This window comes from Eupeodes corollae, chromosome 1 (assembly GCF_945859685.1).
Source record: "Eupeodes corollae chromosome 1, idEupCoro1.1, whole genome shotgun sequence".
NCBI lineage: Eukaryota > Metazoa > Arthropoda > Insecta > Diptera > Syrphidae > Eupeodes > Eupeodes corollae.
Window position 1 is genome coordinate 9103377 of NC_079147.1, and position 19803 is coordinate 9123179.

Sequence of the window (19803 nt, forward strand, 5' to 3'; positions counted from 1 at the left end):
CAAGAATGATTGATAATATCAGGAGTTGAGTATACCGATTGGAAGAAGTTTGCAAATAATTCAAGAATAGAATCAATATTTTACCCTTCGGTATCCCTATAGGACATATTTTTGGGAAATCTATTTGATTTCCTTTTCGTGTTGACTAACGACCAGAATGAGTTACAATCTTTCTTAATATTACTCTCTATATTCATGATGTAACTCTTGCGAAGGAACTTATTAAGTGTGAAAAAATCTTTACGTATTTTACTAAAATAAGCATAATTTAACTCACTTTTGGATTGCTTGTATTTGTTAAAAGCTTTACGTTTAGCATTTCTTAGGTAAGATAATTGCTTATTGTGCCACGGAAGCTTTGGATGTGTATTTGATTTTGAATTACGAGCACAAGGTATAAATTTAGAAAAACCTTCTAATATTATAGAAGCAAAGCGGAGATACGTTTTTTCGAGATTTAAATTTAGAAATTCATTGGACCAATTAAACTTAATTAGAAAATTATTCAATTCAATAAAATTCGTCTTCTTGAAGTTAAAAATTGTTGAATGATAATTAGAAACTGGACTAGAAAAAATATACATTTCAATTTCAATAAATAATATTTTGAGTTGATAATAAATTGAAATACAAATTTATTAAAAATTAGATTGAGGCAAAGTAACTTCTTTACAAGTAAATGAAGAACGGACAGCAACAATTATTCCACCTCCACGCTTTGTTGCAGGCTTACATCTGTCAAGTCTGTAGACGTTGAATAGACGAGAATCAAACAGCTCAGATGAATATACATATATCGGAATGCAACCACGTTTCAACAATAATAATTATATCATAATCCATGTGACTGGAGTTATTGAACAGATTTGATACTTTTTTACGAATGCCACTAGCATTATGGTAGTATACATTAAGTGATGTTTTATTAAGTTTTGTGGGTTGCGCATTTAGGGATGAGCATGATGGATGAAGAATAAGGCTTGAGGATATCAGTGAGTTCTCAGATCTTGCTAGTTTTTTGGCTTGAACGAGAAAGGGCGAATCTTGACACCATTTGGCCAAAAAGTGTCGACATAGATTTTCTTAGATGATTCAAATGGAATACCAATCTTGAAATTAACAAAATTCAGCTTTCGTTCGTAGTTCAATTTGACTAATTTATTGCATAAAATCTCAGTTGGTTCAATTTCAAGATTGTTGGATATATATTTAATAATCCCTTCGGTGTTAGTTTTGGGATGAAAACTTCCAATATGGAATCATTTCAAATTTTTGGCTATCTTAAGATCATTGCATTGCAATTTGGTGCCAAATATAACCTTATTAGCAACGATATTATAAGTTACCTTACCTTGTTGGCTAGCACCATTTATACCATCAACATCAACTTGTGGGCGTTCGGAAACATCTGATTTTGTTCGAAGAATATCGACATTAAGAACATCTTCATCAACAGCAGCACCAACAGCAACATTATCATCAGCAGGCAAATTACCAGCAGCAATTTTACCAACAGCATCAGCAGGAGCATCAGCATCAACTTCACCATTAAGAGTAGAAGCGAAATCAGTGTTAACAGAAACAACACGTTCAGTCACTATGACACCTGTGAACTTAGCAGCACTACTATCATCAACACCGGGTAATTTTGTATTAATCGTGGCAAAACTTTATAACTCAATCATCACGATCCTGTGTGTTTTTTTTTTTTTAAAGCGATTCCATGCCGTTTCTTAAACTTGTCCAACCATCCTGTACTTGCTTCAATTCTTCTTTTGCGTTTAGTGCTTAATTCCTCGTCTTCTACTATATTCTTAAAATCGCTGTTTTGTTTTTTAAAATTGTTGATAAGCTACTGGAAGCTACTTTTTCTCAAGAGAAATGCTACTTCGAGATTATATTCACTGAAGCCTGAACATAGAGTGCTCACATTTAAAATCTTGGGGAAATCCCCTTATAGGGTTTTTTTTTCTCTGCATACTTTTGTTTTTAACAGAAAACAGAAACGTATGAGATTTGTATTTCCAGCAACAAAATTTGTTCGTTGCAGAGAAAAATTCTTACTTACTTACAGTCCTGTTTGAACTAGGGCTTCACCCAACAAACTTCTCTAGATGTCTCCAGTTTCCCGCTCCAAGTTGGGCGAGGTCATTTTCCACTTGTGCGCACCACCTAAACCGCGGTCTTCCTCGCTGTACAGCTCGTCGTTCCATCTTCTCCTCCACTCCCCTTCGATGCATCGATGACCTTAGATCACACGAAGAACTTTTTTCTCGAATCGACCCAAGGTGCTTTCATATGCTTTTGTCATAGTCCATGCTTCTGCACCGTATAGCAGGACGGGGATAATAAGGGTCTTATATAGCAACACTTTGGTCCCTCGAGAGAGGACTTTACCACTCAATTGCTTTCTTAGTCCAAAGAAGTAGCGGTTAGCAAGAGTTATTCTGCGCTGGTGTTGTTTTCTGCGTTTACAGTGGAGCCTAGGTAGACGAAGTCCTTGACTATTTCAAAGTTACGTCTGTTGATGGTGACGTTTTGACCAAGACGTTGCGTCGGTGTTGTATGTCCTTTCTTGACGACAACATGTAATTTGTTTTGCCCTCATTAACCGTTTAACTCATTTTTGCCGCATCTGCCTCAATACTCACACAAGCCCCATTGACATCACGCTGAGTTCTTCCAATTATATCAATGTCATCAGCATACACCAGTAATTGGACAGAATTTTGAAAGATAGTGCTTCTAGTGTTGACATGTGAGCTCTGCACTATTCTTTCAAGCACGTTGTTAAAAAATCACATGACAGCGCATCACCTTGTCTAAAAGCTTTTTTGACAACGAAAGGTTCTGTTAAGTTATTTCCAACCTTTAGAAAAATTTGCTTTATAGAAATTCGTTATAAGGAGATCAAAACACACCAAAAAGATGTGTACTCAAAATCAATTCGTAATAGCGAGATCTTCGTTATGTAGAAGTTCGTTATAGGGAACTTCAACTGTAGATGCATTTAATAATAAATCCTATAAAAACCCCAACGGCATCAGCTTTTTAAGTAATTTTATATGTACACAAATTTAAGATATATCAATTCAAATGAATGAGAAAGTCCCCGGGAACGGCTACAACGACAACGACGAAGCATTGAAAAACTATACCGTTTCTATGGCAATCTCAAATACCGACACTTGTTTTGATAAAGGAAATCTAAATAAATATAAGTAAGGTATGCACATATTTTGTACATGTCAAAAGAAAAGGTTATCATGAATTCTTGTTGCTTTTGTTTTGATATTTATTGTTTAAATATTTCATGATAAGCAAACCTGGTCAAGACGTGACTTGGTGTGGTATTTAATCTACTGAATATTGAAGTACTCCAGTCCAGTCCAGTCCATGGCCTTGAAATTTTATCTCTATTCAAAATATTTCTTCCAATTTAAATTAAAGAAACTATGTACATATTTAATACAAATTCTAGGTACCCTCATTTATACATACAATGTATTTTAATTCTTAGAAGTTATGCATAAATAATAAAGAACAAACTAAAAGACTTTTCTTAAATTATTAAGTTGAACTTTGAAAACTGCCTCAAGTTTTTGCGTATCAGACTCAGACAGCTGAGCGTTATTTTTGGAAATATAGCATCAGAGCTAGAAAAAACTAGCCAGACGAAATCTGAATCATAAATTAATGATATTTTAAACTTTCAATGTCGTCTATTGTGGATTTAGTGTTAGTAATTGTTAGTAATTTACTGTAGTGTGTTGTTTTTAAGGGAGATAAGATTAATAATTAATGCAGTGATTTATGTTATTTGTTGTATTTTGAAAGATTTTGGAGGTTCCTATTCTATATTCATTTTTATTAAGGTTTCAAAAACGTTATGTCATATTTTAAATCATGTAAATGGAACTAAAATCAATACTAGACACAACAAAAATACAACATCGACAAGGTAGGTAGGTAGAAATGGCGATCTCTAGGCAACCTAGCCTAAGATCCAATTAGCGCTGTAGTGCGCCGTTTTGATACCAAAAACTCGGTTGACCTTTGATTGAAAGGATTAGATTGATAGAGAAGCTTCATAGCGATTATGTTAGAGCCATTTTGTCACATTGAGAAAAAAAATTAGGTCTCTAATTTTTGTCTCAGATAGCTCATCAAGTTCTTGAAAGAATGCTTTTCCAAAGCATTTCATTCTGGTGTTTGCAAAGCAGGACATTTGCAGAGGAAATGGATTATCGTTTCACTTTCTCTTTGGTCACTGCAGCTACGGCAAAAGGTGTTGTAAGAGATACCCAACTTCTCTGCATGAACTCCTATAGGCCAATGTCCGGTACAAACTGCAACAATCCTGGCTATGTCTTGCCTTGGCCTGCATAGAAGATCGTTTGTACGGGTTTTGTTATAGGTGGGCCATATCTTCCTAGATATAATGCAGTTGGGTAAATTGCTCCACCTTCGGTTTGATTCAGTTTGGTAGATAGAAAAGATTTTACCTTCATAGCACCAAGAGGAATGTTAACCATTTCCGCAAGTGAGCTATGAAGGGCTGATCCACCACTATGGCCCGGAACCCAGATCAGGGTGACACCGAGGTTAATATTCAGACTCGCAAGCTCATCGCGACATTGCTGGACCAATTTAGATGAGGATATTTCCGAGTTAATGGCTTTGACAGCTGCCTGACTGTCTGTAAAGATAGCCGCATTTCGGTTTCGGTTTGGGTTTTCATCCCAATCCTCCCAATCTTCCCTCGATGGATAAATAACCTTAAAACCCTTACTAAGCTTCAAAGTAGGAGTGCAGTAGTCAGTGTCTACCGAGATAATATCTGAGGGAATGAATTTCGTAGTGTTGCTGTGACCATAAGGTTTTGACAACCAGCTATTTGATTCCTTCAGCCTAATAGCGCTGCAGGAAACTATGTATTTAATAAAAAGGTCGATTGGTAGAAGATCCAAAATAACGTTTAAGGCGTCCGTTGGGCAAGTACGCATGGCCCCTGTAGTGCCCACGCAAGCTGTTCCCTGAACCTTCTTTAGCTTATTAATATTATAGGCTTTGCTAAGAACAGGCCACCTCACAATCGAACCATATGTTATAATATTGGACGTACTACGGCTGTGTACGTCCATATAATCATCTTCGAATGAAGTCCATACTTTTTGCCGAAAACTTTGCTGCAGGCGTAGGAGGCAACACATGCCTTCTTAACCCGTACTTCAATATTTAGTTTCCAGTTTAGTTTAGGGTCGAGTATAACTCCCAAATATTTTGCACTGGAAGATAATGATATGATTTGACCGTTGAGTCGAGGTAGGGTGAACGGCGGTACTTTAGTTTTGGTGGTGAAGAGCAACAGTTCAGTTTTACTTTGGTTACTGACTCCGTGATTTCACTAATCACAGATGTGTACTTTCCTGACACAAATAGCACCAAATCATCCGCGTAGGCTACCGCCTTCACTCCACATCTCTTTAATTTAACGAGAATTGTATCCATGACCAGAATCCATAGAGGAGGCGAAAGGACACCACCCTGGGGTGTTCCCCTACTTACGTGTTTTGTTGCGATTGTATTGCCTAGAGAGGCTCGAATCTTCCTACCACTGAGCATGGAAATAATCCATTCTCGAATGAAGTCTTCTACACCGAACTTAACGAGCGATTCTTCTATGGATTCTGTAAGGACGTGGTTAAAAGCACCTTCTATGTCTAGGAAGGTGCAAGAGTAAATTCTTTATAATGGATTGTTTGTTCTACAGTACGCACTACCTCATGGAGGGCAGTCTCCGTAGATTTGCCCTTAACATAAGCATGCTGAGAGCTTTCGATAGGTGGTTCAACTAGGATTTCTCTAATATGGTAATCAAGAATGCCCTCCAAGGTTTTAAGCAAACAAATTTTAAGCTTCGCGGATTCGTGACCTCGCCTACCCACTTTCGGGATAAAAACTACTTTGACCTGTCTGCACGACGTGGGCACATGTTTGAGAAGGTGACATCCTTTGAAAATTTGTTCCAGCCATGGAGCTGCCACATCATGCAACTTTTGAAGCATAACTGGCAGTATGCCATCCATGCCTGGGGATTTATATGGAGAAAAAGTATTGATGGCCCACAAAATATTTTCTTTGGTTATAACGGAATTGACTTGCTCCACATGAGCTACGTTTAGCTCTGTGGTTTCAAGCGATTCGGGGTTATCACTCTCGCAACCCGGAAAGTGCGTCTTCATCAATAGCTCAAGAGATTCGGCTGGAGAAGCTGTCCAGGTTCCATCAGGCTTTTTTAGAAATGAAGGATTACAATGTTCCAACATCGACAAACTAAAGAAGGTTCAAGGAAGGGCTAGTGTGGGCTTTACAAGGACCTTTTGATACCAACAGATGCATTAAATGTTATGTCATATTAAATGTTTAGTATCGTGCAGCGTGGCTTAAAGAATAATGTTGGTTTTCTAGACCCTACCTTATATTTATTGAATTCGTTAAACAAACTAACGTTAGAACTTAAGACTAATATTACATTTATTCTTAGATTAATAGATTTATAATGGTTTAAGCAATTTGCATAAAAAACCTAAACCGATGTGTTGAAAAAATTTACTTTAAATGTTTTACTTTTAAAATCATCGCTTACGGAATATACCAAAAAGTAATATCTGAAATCAATTGGTTGAGGGGACTGTTTTTCCCATAGTTCGATCTGCTTGATAAAGGGATAAAGGACGTAAAGGATCTTGTCTTCTACTACTTGAACGGGTATGAATAAAGTTTAATTGTTCCAAAATGAATGGTGATATGAATGAGCCATTGATTATTTTATAATAAAGCACAGCTGAATGTACTCCCCGTGTTTAAAAAGCGATGAAAGATTTATCAGTGTGAACCTATGATTGTGGGGTGGAATTTCGAGCCTATTGGACCATGGAAAGGAATAGAGGCAGAAGCGCATGAATCTTCTTTGTACTCCTTCTATTCTGTTTATATAGACTGAATAAAAGTTAGCCCATATTATGCAGCCATATTCCAATATTGGTCTTACAAATGATATATAAAGAAATTTAAGAATATAAGGGTACCGAAAATAATTAGAAAACCGTTTTATAAGTCCGAGTATCTTATTTGCTTTTTTAATAATATAGTCATAATGATTTGTAAAAGTAAATTTTTGAGTCAAGAATAATACCTAGAAAGTAGAGAGTTTAGTCGAATAAGAAAAGTCTAATTGATAACTGAAAGTCCAAACACATTGTTTGCGTGTAAAACACATTGATTTACATTTGTCTATGTTTAGTAAAAGCTTATTTATAAAACACCATTCGGGAAAACTATTTAGATCATCTTGTAGGAGTAAACAGTCGTCAAGGGAGTCAATACGTTTGAAAATTTGAATGTCATCAGCGTAAATTAAAACAGATACCTAAGTGTTTTATAATAGAAGGTAAGTCGTTTACGTACAAAATAAACAGTAAAGGTCCTAAGTGGCTACCTTGTGGTACGCCAGAGTTGGTATAAAAATATGATGACTGTTCATTCCTAAAAACTACGCTGTATGATCTATTATATAAGTACGACGAAACCCAACTAACAATTTTATCGTTAAAGCTTTGGGATTTGAGTTTGGGAGTTAACGTTTTATGCCACAATTTATCAAAGGCCTTACTGAAGTCTGTGAAGACACATTCAACTTGCTTCCGTCTTTCAAATTAATCTAAACTAAAAAATGAAAGAGGTTAGTAACTGTTGACTTATTTTGAACAAAACCATGTTGACTGTCACAAATTATAGACTTACAGTAAAAGGATATGAATTTACAAATAATGGACTCAAATAACTTAGGGATGACGGACAGTGTTGCAATGGGACGATAATTTTGTATTTAATTTTTAATACCCTTTTTATGTATCGGTGTTATGAACGAACTCTTCCAAATAGATAAATTTTATTCATGAAAAACATGAATAAATTAAAACATGACAAAGTTTGTCGTGTGTCTGTAGTATACAATATTATGTGATAATAATTCGTTTATAATTTTTAAACATTAATTTGATTTTTAACTGATACATTTTGACAAATATTTGTAATATTACAATTTTTAAAACAATTTTCGTGGACTTTGAGTTTGGTTAAAACGGAATGACTTTTAGTTTAGTTAAAACAAAAATTAAAATTTTTATTAATGCTAAAACTTACATTATTGCATAGCTAATAAAAAACTTTCGGTGGTTATCCTTGTTCTATAAGCATAGGCCTTACTATAATAGTTGAATAGAAGCTGCCAGTCGAAACCATAACTCTTTACTTCCTCGATGAGTAGAACATTTTTACCAAAGCAGTGACGCCTTATTTCTTTAAGCACGGGACAAACTCCAATAAAATGAAGGATGTCTTCCCTCTCTTGCAGATTACATAAACTACAGTTCCCCGCCGTTCGATGTGGAGTAAAGTTTAATTTGATAAGTTCGCCTCTAATTTTGAAGATGGTCCCTATGTTGTAGCACGAGGAACAGCTTTTAAAGTAGTTTTTTTCATTAAGATTGTAATTGATTAATAAACTGTTCAACTGCGAGCTTTTTCCATAAAGGCATATCTTTCATTTTCATCAGTCAGTTGGATTATTTCATAAAAGACCTTTTTCCACTGGTTTGAGTTAGCTTCTGACAAGTTAATCGTCATTCCACAGTTCTGGCAAGTTTAACCCAATTTTAGACGAAGAGAGTTTTTTTTTCAGTGCATACTTAAGAACGATCTTTGGAAGTCTTAATTCTTCCATATTTATCACCCATAATAAATAATCTGCATGTAGTTTAAGAGCAGAAATAAACATTGTTGGCAACCCCGAGTACATATATTTTGGCGTGTTTAATGGAAGGTAAAAGATTTTCCTTAGAAAGAACCGCAGCAGGCTTTCAGATACCTCCTATCCCCAAACTTGTGCACCATAAAACATAATAGATTTGCCTGTAGCATTAAATACACTATATTTGGTACTGATAGTTATTAAATTGTTACTGAAAATGTTTTTCCAATTCTGGCATATTGCTGATTTCGCCTTATCTACTTTATTTATTAGGTGGTTTTCCATTTTTAAATTGAACGATAATTCCAATCCTAGATAGTTATATTTTTTTACTTCTTCTAGCTTACGTTAGCCATATTTCCAATTTTCACCGCTTGCAATTCTTCCGGACCCTTTTTGGAAAATCATAACCTTTGATTTTTCCACATTTACCTCCAGACCCCATATTAAGCAATACTGATAGAGCTTGTTTATCATCAGTTGCAATGAAGATGGTGATTCGGCAAGAATGACTATGTCATCCGCGTACATGATAACCTTTACCTTTGTGTTGTCAATACCAACTTCACATGTAGCCACTCCACAAGGTAATCGAGAAAGAGTGCGAACAGTAAGGGGCTGAGGTTGCAGCCTTGTTTGACACCTCGGTTGGCAATCAGTCTTTCTGATCTGTCTCTACCATTGCTTATATTTGCTGTTGTTTGCTGATAAAGTTTTATTAATGCACGTACGAATTTTGTAGATATTCCTAAATTGTACAGCTTGTAGAACATTGCATTTCGATTTATCATGTCAAATGCAGCCCTAAAATCGACAAAGAAAGTATAGAGCTTTATATTATGGTCTATTTTCATTTGCGCTATTGAACTTAAGATGAAAATGTTATCGACAATAGAGTAACCAGAGGGGAAGCCAGCTTGAAACTCGCTGAGTTTTTCGTTCAAGGAAACCCACTCTTCGAGTCTTTTGTATAATAATGTTGTATAAGCTTTTAGCACCGAGTTCAACAAAGTGATCCCCCTATAATTGGCTGGATTTGAGCTGTCACCTTTTTTGTATATTGGTAATATCAAGGACTCATAAAACTGATCAGGTAGTGTTCCAAAGTTAAATATGATGTCGAGTGCTTTTGAGAAGTACTCTTTGAAAGTTTGGGAGCTATATTTGTAGAATTCGGCCGGAATGCCGTCAGGGCCTTGTGCTTTGCCATCTCTTAAGGAATGAAGTACCAATTCGACTTCTTCAAATCTAATTTCTTTATCTAAAAGATCGTCCACAGTGTTGGGCTGTGCAAAACTTCACGTAATTTGATCCGTTTGGTATAATAGAGATTCAAAATGGAGTCGTAAGCTTTCCAAGGGAATAGAAACTTGTTCTTTTGATTGGTAGTTACCGGACAGTTTTCTAGTTAAAGACCAAAATTCTTTTGCATCCTTGCTTTGACTTAGTTTACATGCCAATTTTTCTTCATGAGCTCGCTTTTTTATTTTTACAGTCCGTTTATTGTGCTTATTTGCTTCTAAATAATCTATTCTAATCGACTGAGATTCATTCACCATCATACCATGCGGAAAAATTTAAGATTTGAGGGAATTATTAAAAATAATATGAAGAGGATAGGATAAATAGAAAGCGCATTTTTTCAAAATGTAATAAAGTAGACCATCTGCACCAGTCCAACAATTAAGGGATAAATTATCCAGCCTAAGCATCAAACTCCGTGTCACTTTTATTTGAGTGGCATGAAATGAACGGGCTTATGAGTTGTCCTGGTAAGGCCCTTGCTTCTCTTGAAGCTGTAAAGAGCATTATTTTCACAATTTTTTTTGGCTGAATCCAACTGTAGAACTCCAGGTGGAAGAGTTTTAGGGTCTGTATTATAACCAGGAAGATATGATGGCCTACCTATTAGATAAACCGTTCTATTGAACTTTTATGCAGACAAAGGCATTCCTTAGAGATCCTTAAAGATCTAGATAAACTTTTCGAGATGAAAATCAAAGTCCTGATTTCGTTTCTGAGCTCGACGAAATGGCTCCAGAGTCGTTGATTTTGTCTTTATACATCCGTAATCAAATATTCGTTTTCAATACAAAGGCTTAATAAGTTTAAAGTATTAAAACTCGCTTTTCAACGATAATGAAGTTGCGCCAGCTATTACTGCTTGTGACTCTCATTTCTATCTACCTTCCTGAACACAATAAAAAGTTATATTCCGGCGCAGGATATAAGCTCCAATTTTATCTTTTGGGAACCATGTGATATTACTCGAGTTTTGAGCATCTAATTGACCAATGTGGGAATAGTTATTTTTTAGACAGTAATGTTTAAGTATTTTCTTTTCGTTCCCTGGACTACATTTACTCGTCTCGTATGTGCAAGGAATGCAGTCGACGACAAATGAGTTACCTATGTTTGCAGAACAGGACCTTTACTAATACTAAGTCTGCAGAGGTGTCTTAAGTCATCCATGTCTAATTTAAAGAAGGAATTTTAGGCTTGGAAATGGACAGGTTCAAACAACATGAGGGGCTTCATTTGCAGTAAACTACTTTCTTTTGCACGTTAATTTTTATGAATGCAATTAGTTAGTTTTTAAGTGACATGAGCTTTCGGAAATTTACTTCATTATCTCTACGTTGTAATAAACTAGTAATAACTAATTCTCTACAAAACAATCCTTAGGTAAGCTTGAAGCCCATCTTTTATTTTGAATTTTGAAGAAATATAACTCATTCTTTTTCGAATTTGACAAGAGGCCCTTTCACATAAAACCTTAAATGTAATTATGCAGAAAAGAAATAAATTACAGAGTTATAAAGTTCAGCTTTCATTTGTATGAAAAGTCATGATTAGCTGTCATTTTGACATGAGTGGAATTGATTTGATAGATAAGTAGGTTTTTCTTAGATAATTTTCCAGTCAACTTTCCAATGAAGTTGACCTTATTGGCAACTGTCCAATCAGAAACTAGAATTTGTCTTACTTTCAAGTTGTGAAGTTTGAGTTGAAACTTGAAAATTTATTGGGGTTTCCATAGGTAAAATAAATCAATTTATTGTTGATATATTACAATCAAAACAAATTTTTTTCTCTGTTTTTGCATTCCATGGGGCTTAATAAATTGATTTATTTTTAATTTAAGAACAAATCTGGATTTTTAGGCAAATGCTAATACAATTTCAAAATAATGTTAAGGTTACCGCACTCGTTTTTAAGTACACGAAGTTGTGCTTGTACAATGACAAAATAAATAAAAAAAAAAACCAATCGTTCCATGGGCCACGAAAAAAAATCTATTTGAAGGAAATCCGAAGTTACTCATGGAAAAAAGCATAAGATTTGAGTTAGGGGTTTTAGTCATTTTTTAAAAATAAAAATGGCAGTAGTCCCCTTCATCATGTCTTGGTGAAAAATCAAAAGTTCGAATTTTCCCAAAAATAAACGGATAGATTTTTGTTCAATTTTCTATAAATAAATGTTGTCTCGACTTGACTTCTTTCAATAAAAAAAAATATGTTTGTACTGCTCCCTCACGGTACATCCCATTTAATTTTGTTTTTAACTTTTTCTAAGAACTAATAAACTACTTTTTCAGCACAAGCTGTCAAAAATTGATCATCATTTTTTTACCAAAAATCATTTTTTACTAAAAATATTTTTAAACTAAAACTCGAATAATTGTACATGTAATAAATTAAATATCTTGAAAAAAAAATAAAATTGACTTCAAACTTATTTTATATTATAGAAAAACACATTGGATACAAATTTTAAACTATTTATTTAAATGTTAAAGCTATTTTTAGCAATTAACTAAGCTTAAAAGATCTTTAACTAATTTTAAACGATTTTAACATTTCCATCTTTTAAAAATTTGCTAAAGTTAAAATTACAGAATGCCTTCTTTAACTTTTAGCAATTTTCTAAATCCATATGATATCTTTACAATTGGCAGGTTCAAACAATATAAGGTAATTGAAAGTAAGGGAAGTTTCTACTATCTGATTGGCCAGCTGCCAAAAAATTGCATTCCAAATAATTTAACTTCATTGGAAAGTTGACTGGAATTTAAGTCAAGACAAATCTCTCAACTTATGTCAAAATGACAATTGATCATAGTTGTTTCATTCAACTGAAAACTGAACTTTATTACTTAATTTTTATTTTAATTATTAATTTTTAAATATTTAATGTTTTATTTATTTTGTGCACCATTCTATTCATAAAAAATGCAAATTGTGATGGACTTTTAGCTTGTCTGTGAAGTGTTTTGTAGACAATAATGTTTTTAATACTTTTTGTTTGATGAACCGAAAGTAGAGGTTAGTGAAGTAAAGTTCCAAGTTTGAAATTTGTGACACTTGAAAAAACTAACTATCTGCCTTAAAGCCCAACTATAATAGACTTAACCGAAAGTTAGCTAATGTCAAAAATGAACGAAAAGTTAACCATAATGTATTCAAGTAACTTAAACAAATGTCAAAGGCAAATGTCACTTTGAATTTAAATTTGTTGATATAAATTTTGGTTTGGATTTTTCTTAGTAAATTATTGTTTTTTTCTGTGAAAAAGTTTTGAAAAATTAACCATGAAAATAAAATTCAAAAGTTTTAAAAATTAAAAATGATGCATTCTGCATTGAATGCACTTAAATTATTAATTAAAATTAAAGAATTAAATGATAAAAAGAAGCGTAAAAGGCGATCTTGTAGTGTTCGTCCTATAAATAGCTATAAAAAGACCAATGGCTTCTTTGTTGTCACGTTTCAAAAAATTAAGAAACTGGACAATGAGCAATTTTTTTAGCTACACAAGAATGTCATGTCAAATTATTAATAGGAGACAACGACATGTAAACCTCTTCGTTGGGTTGAAATGCGTTTCAAATTTGACATTTGCTTAAGCTCGAGCCATTTAAATGCCTCTTGCGTAATTGCGCGAAAGTTAGCGAAATTTAACGCAACTGAGCAGAACGTCTATTATGGGTAGTGACATATAAGGCTGCGTATTGGTTCGTTTCCTTAAGCTGGCTTAAGCTAGATTAAGTCTATTATAGTTGAGCCTTTAGTCAAGAATGTAGTTAACTGCAAATGAAGAACCTTATGTTATCTGAACCTGCCCAATTGCTGCTTTAATTTTTAGTAATATGCTAAATCTGTATGACATATATACAATCTCATTCTTATAAGAGGATGGATGGAATGTTCCATTTAATAATTGGAAATTCCAATTAATAGGTCCATTTAAGCGTGTTTGCTTTGTTTATTTTCACGAGCTGTCATTATTTAGACATGTTCGGATACCAGTTATTAATAACATGGAGTAAGAAATATACTAGTTAGAAAAAGGAAAAGCTTACAATTTTGGTGTCACTTGGTAAACTGAATATTTTTTACCAACTTGCTGTTACTTACTCCAGCAAATATATCAATTATTGATTCCATAATTTTCAGAGTACCTCAAATGATAATTTGCAAACGAATTAACGTATTTAGACTAGCCCAGTTTCCGTTCCCAGCCTCTTCTTATGCTAATGGTTTGACTAGTTCTAGATATTCAAAATCCACACTTTTTTATAAGTTTTCAAACATAAGTATGTATGTATTAATTCGATCCGGTCGTAAATTTGCAATCGAGTAAAACTGCCAAAAATTAGTGGTTGTTCCTTTGTAAAATTTATTTTACTCTTTCACGAAAATGACTACGAAAACTCCAAATTCTCAAAGCAACCTCAAACCCTTTTGCAAAAACCACAAATTCGAAAAGTACTAAAATAAAAAAATAAATACTTAATTTATTCAACAATGAAAAAAAAAACTAAAAACATTTTGCTGCCTATAAAAATGAACAACAAAAATTGCAAAGTACATGTTAATGTCTGTTGTGTACTTCAAAACTCCTTAGCAAAATTATCCCAACTTAAGTTGTGATTTGTGAACTTATAAGGTCCTTATGCATATTTAGTCAGACAATGTTAACCAAAATCAATTCGTGGTCGTCCTTAGAAACAAGAAATTTGTTAATTCAATGAGCAGACACAGAAAAACCACAAAATAGCTTTTCCTTTGCCAATAAGGCAAAGGCAAACAAGAAATAACGACAGAAACCACCAAGTCATTCGAAGTTTCCTCATTACGTAAGGAAGTTAGCAACGTGGATCCTCAAGTGCATGAAATAATATCCTTCTTGTTTTTGGTACAAATAAAATCGAATCGAAATTACTATGCCAACAATAAACTATGAATAAATCTAAATCGGGATGTACTTATCGATAGAAGTTATTTGTATTGGAATAAGTTTTGAAAACGGACGGTTTTGAATATCGAGACTCGGGAATCGGGATATTAAGCATTCGACTTGGATTTATGCTGCTCAGTTGAAAGAGTTATTCGAAAGAATCAGGACGAAAGTTATTGGAAATTCCTCGGTTTCATTTAGAAAAAAAAAAACAAATTCTTAAGCATGTCGCATGTAAGTGAAGAATGTTTTATTAAACAAAAAAAAAACTTTAAAATATTTAAGATGTAAAAATAAGTGTATGTTAAATTTAGTTAAAATACAAGAACAAGAAAGGAAGAGACTTTGTGTAAAAATCGTTCTTGAAAAAACGCTTTAAATCGAATTTACATTTAAATACAACGAACAATTAAAGTGATATATAATATCATAAGATATTGATTGCAAATGGATTAATGATAGTGAAGCAATTTATTATAAAACATTAAAAACGTTAAACGTTTTCAAACATAAAAAGGGTGTGGTTTCCGCTTGAAGAACAATTTATAAAATATAAAGAAAATTTTCAATTAGTTTAAGAATATTATCGCTTGAATTGACTTTTGTTTCAATATTTTAAACGTTTTTTTTTTTAATTTTAAACGTTTTTGAATATTGTTTTATCTTATTTTAAAATATAAAAAAAAGTTTAAGAGCATTCAAAAAAAAAACGGAGGAATAACATAAAGATTTAGTCTTCTTCTTTTTTTTCGGAAGACGTAAGAAAATGGCGACGGAACTACAAAACGTTTGTTTTAAAAATATAATTTTATCGAAATCTTTTGACTAAATGTGCTTCAAATCAATGTTTTCGATATTATTTCTCAAATGCATCAAAAAGAAGTGTTAAAATATAATAAATGCAGAATAACAGGAGCTACAATGCTTATCTAAAACTTTTTTGAAAAATGTATAAAAACTGTATAAAAGTTTGGAAAAAACTGCTTTTCATCCTAAGATGCTCCGTTCTTCGTTTAGGGTACATTTCAGGAAATGTAAAGAGGGTTCAAATGAAGTTATACACCAATTTCCAAATGTTTAAAAAATGGTTCGAAGTAAACATTTGTTTCTTGGTAGGAACCTATCGATTAATACCTTAATATTTTTAAGCTTGAAATAGTAAAATAAAAATTAAATATCAAAATAAAAAAACTTAACTTCAATAGTACCTGTTTCTTTACTTCTGCTTTTTTACTTGCGATAGGAAGGAACTTTGTGGCAAGTTTTGCATTCGTACAAAATTTCGAATTCGAAATTTTAATTAAACATGACATTACGATGGTAGACAAGTCGAAAAAAGTTGGTCCCCGGTTCCGTCCTTTTGCCTGTCTGTCTGTCCTGTCCCCTACCGCCCATTGGGTAGATTGATTCAAATTTAGAAATTAAGGTTTTGAGCCAATTCGCGATGGAATTTTTTGTATTTTTTTTTATTAAGAGTAAACATTACAGCAGTTTTTTTTTGGTAAAAATCGAAAATTATAATTTTCTAAAAAACAAACCGATATATTTTTTTAAATTTTCGCTATGTGATATATCGAAAATGGGTTATCATTTTTCTTCGAAATTGAATTGTAAAACGTATATTAATGAATTCTAAATAACTGCATACCAAAAATATTTTTATACTAAAATTAAAAATTTTATATTTAAAAAAATTAATTAAAAAAATACCGCTTCAACGATTTTCAAATACAAATTTTAAAAAATTAAGGTTTTTTGAGAAACAAAATGGCATTAAAATTTTTGAAAACAAACTTTTTTGCAGGTATATTTTCAAATCTTAAAATACAAGAAATATTTTTAAACAGACTCTTTAGATATATGAGTGAGTTCGAAAGACCAAATAATGCATTTTATTCAATAAACCTCACAATACTTTGGAACACTTTGATTTCTTTTCAAGACAAAAAAGGCCTTGACAGAGATTTGGCGCTGTTTTCAATTTTCTTTTCAATCCAAAAATATCAAATCCATACTCTTTCGAATCGAGATTCGAATTAGAATTTGAAATTTCCTAAAATGAAATTTCGAGAAAATTTCTATTCAAGTTTCACATTCATATTTGCGTTTTCAACAATAAATAAATCTGTACCTTAAATTTAAATCATTCCGTATTATTCTATTCACATTTAGGTTACAAAATCTACTTTTAAGTATTGTCGTTTTTTCATACAAACGAATTTTTGTCTTTTGGAAAGATTCGAGAGCGAAATAAAATGTTAAACTGCCTTAAAAGCTTGTTTAAAACCTAAAGTTTCAATAAATTTTGAGACGATTTCAACTCAACACTTCGAAAACTTTGAATAATGTAAAAAAAGCAATGTAACTTTGTGTGGACGGGTTAGAGACACTCCCCGACATTATAGAAAAAAGGTAAAGCCAGAAATAAAAAGTATATACTAAATCGCAGCTACAAAATTAAGAGTGAGATCTGGATCACATGTCATGGCTTTAAGTCAGATTTCATTGTAACATCTGTGAGGGAGTTTTAAACTCGACATAGTAGATCTCATGTGTAGTCAATTGCATTCTTTAAAAACAAATTTACACCAAGCCCAAGGTAACTAAGTTTTTACTTTTTCAGATATCATACATTTCATTTAGTCCTTTTTAATTCGACAAGGATCCTCTTTACACAAGTGCATGAAGTGCGGCTTTCAGATGAATAAAGAAAAATATGACATATCTAACTAGACTAACTTTTCATGAATCCCTGCTTCATTGGATTAGTTATTACCTTTCGGATTGTTCAATACAAGTTGTAGTGTATGGATTCAAGTCTAAAACCATAAAATAAATGCTGGTGTGCCCCAAGGCTCTGTTCTATCGCCAACACTCTTTTTTTTATTAATGATCTCCTGTCTGCAACATCTAACCCAATACATTGTTTCACTGACGATATAACGTTTTTTATATTCGTTTTCAGACTCACATCCCTATTCTTTGGCCATGCAAGAAGTTTCTCTCCCCCTCTGATCTGGCTGTTATCTACAAGACTTATATACGTCCAAATTAATGAGAATAACTGCCATATCTGGGCTGGTGCTTCTGAAACTTACTTGAGCCTCTTTAATAGTATTGAACGTAGAACATTTAAATTGATAGATGATAATATCATCATAAGTTCATTTACTTCGCGTGAACATCGTCGTACGGTCTCTTGTCTGACCTTTTTTTATCGTTATTTTAACGGCTTATGCTTTAGTGAAATAGCCAGTTGCATTCCTTCCCTTAAACAGTTCAACCGTAATACTCGCGCTTCTAGGAATGCTCATCAGTATTACCTCGAGCCCAACTTCAGCCGTTCTGTCAAATACAGAGATTCGTTCTTTAGCCGAACTACGCGAATGTGGAATACCCTAAAACACTCTGTCTTTCCTAGTCATTGCAATATTCAGGAATTCAAAACCAATGTGCATCGACATCTTGTTTAAACCCTCTCTCCTCTTCCTAGTGCTCAAACTGTGCCACTGCATATTAAGTGTAGTAATGTCCCCTTGAGCGTGTGCTTATTATAAAAAATAAAAAAAGAGGCTGGGATGCGACCCACACTGATAACTTCCCATCCCGTCTGTCGATTTGTCTTGCTTAAAAGTTTGTCTATATGTACTAGTATCGATTTTACCAAATTTGCGTATTAACTTCCCCTTAAGTGTGTGCTTATTATAAAAAAAAATAATAATCTCAATTAAAAATTAATTCCACTCGTCTTAACAATAAATTGTATCTTACTGAGTTTCTGGAAATTCTCGTTCGTTATGATTCTTTTCTTGACTCTTTATAAAGTTTTGAACAAACCTTGAATAAAATACTTTAATAGTTTTGAAAAAATAATTTTGGAATCAATTTTTAGTGCTAGCTTACTTACATTTTAACTAATTGCTCAAGATTTAAAAATGCCCGTTTTCAACATTATTTTTATATTTTTTAATGAATGTATTTCTAAAACTTGATTTTTTATTTATTTCAATTCGTTAAATGCTAAGGTGAACAATGCTCATGAATAAAATATTTTAAAACATTGTTTTGAATTCGAAATTCTAAAAATTGTCAGTATTGGTGAATTAACGAAATAATTAAATTTATTGAATAAATCAATTGATTAAGAGGGCTATGGGCACCATAGTTTGATCTGCTTAAATTTGTATTTAGTGGTCTTTGGAGTGTTATGCTAGATCACTTAAACTAAAGTTTGTAGCTATGGTTTGTCCACAAACGATGGAATGAGCTTTTCTTCTGAATAAGGGAGGGCGCAGAATATTTTCACTAAACAAAGTAAGAGAACGAAAACATCAAACAAAAACATTTTGAACTCTCTTGCGTGTAAAACTCATGGTTTTACATTTGTCAACATTTAAAACTAGGCGATTTGCATTGCAGCATTCCATAAATAATATTAAGTCTTATTGTTAAAGTAGGCAGTCAGATGTAGTGCTAGTTTTTTTGAAAAGTTTAATGGCATCAGCTTGCATAAGGAGGAAAGATTTTGTGTGTCATTTGTAAATAAAATAAATAAGACTGGGCCTAGATGGCTACCCTGAGGCACGCCAGAGTTCACAATAAATGGAATTGAACATTCATTACGAAATATTACACTATATTGTCTTCTTTTTTTTTAACCATGATGAAATCTATTTTAGGAAAACAGTTTAAAGTTTTATGGCACAACTTATCAAAGGCTTTACTTAAATCAGTACATACATAATCTT

The 19803-nt window shown here is 33.0% G+C and overlaps 1 protein-coding gene across 2 annotated transcripts in view; it reads left to right on the top strand.

Moving 5' to 3' along the window:
• The window catches only part of LOC129938332 (rootletin), a 66501-nt gene that overhangs the window by 25931 nt on the left and 20767 nt on the right, over window positions 1-19803 (top strand). The window contains exon 1 of one of the 2 annotated variants that reach the window (XM_056045811.1): window positions 14986-15289. The exons of the other annotated variant lie outside the window; for it this stretch is intronic. Within the exon in view, the coding sequence (XP_055901786.1) occupies window positions 15281-15289 (9 nt within the window). The 5' untranslated portion in view covers window positions 14986-15280. Of the gene's footprint in view, window positions 1-14985; window positions 15290-19803 lie in introns of those variants that run through there. 2 annotated transcript variants of the gene reach the window in all.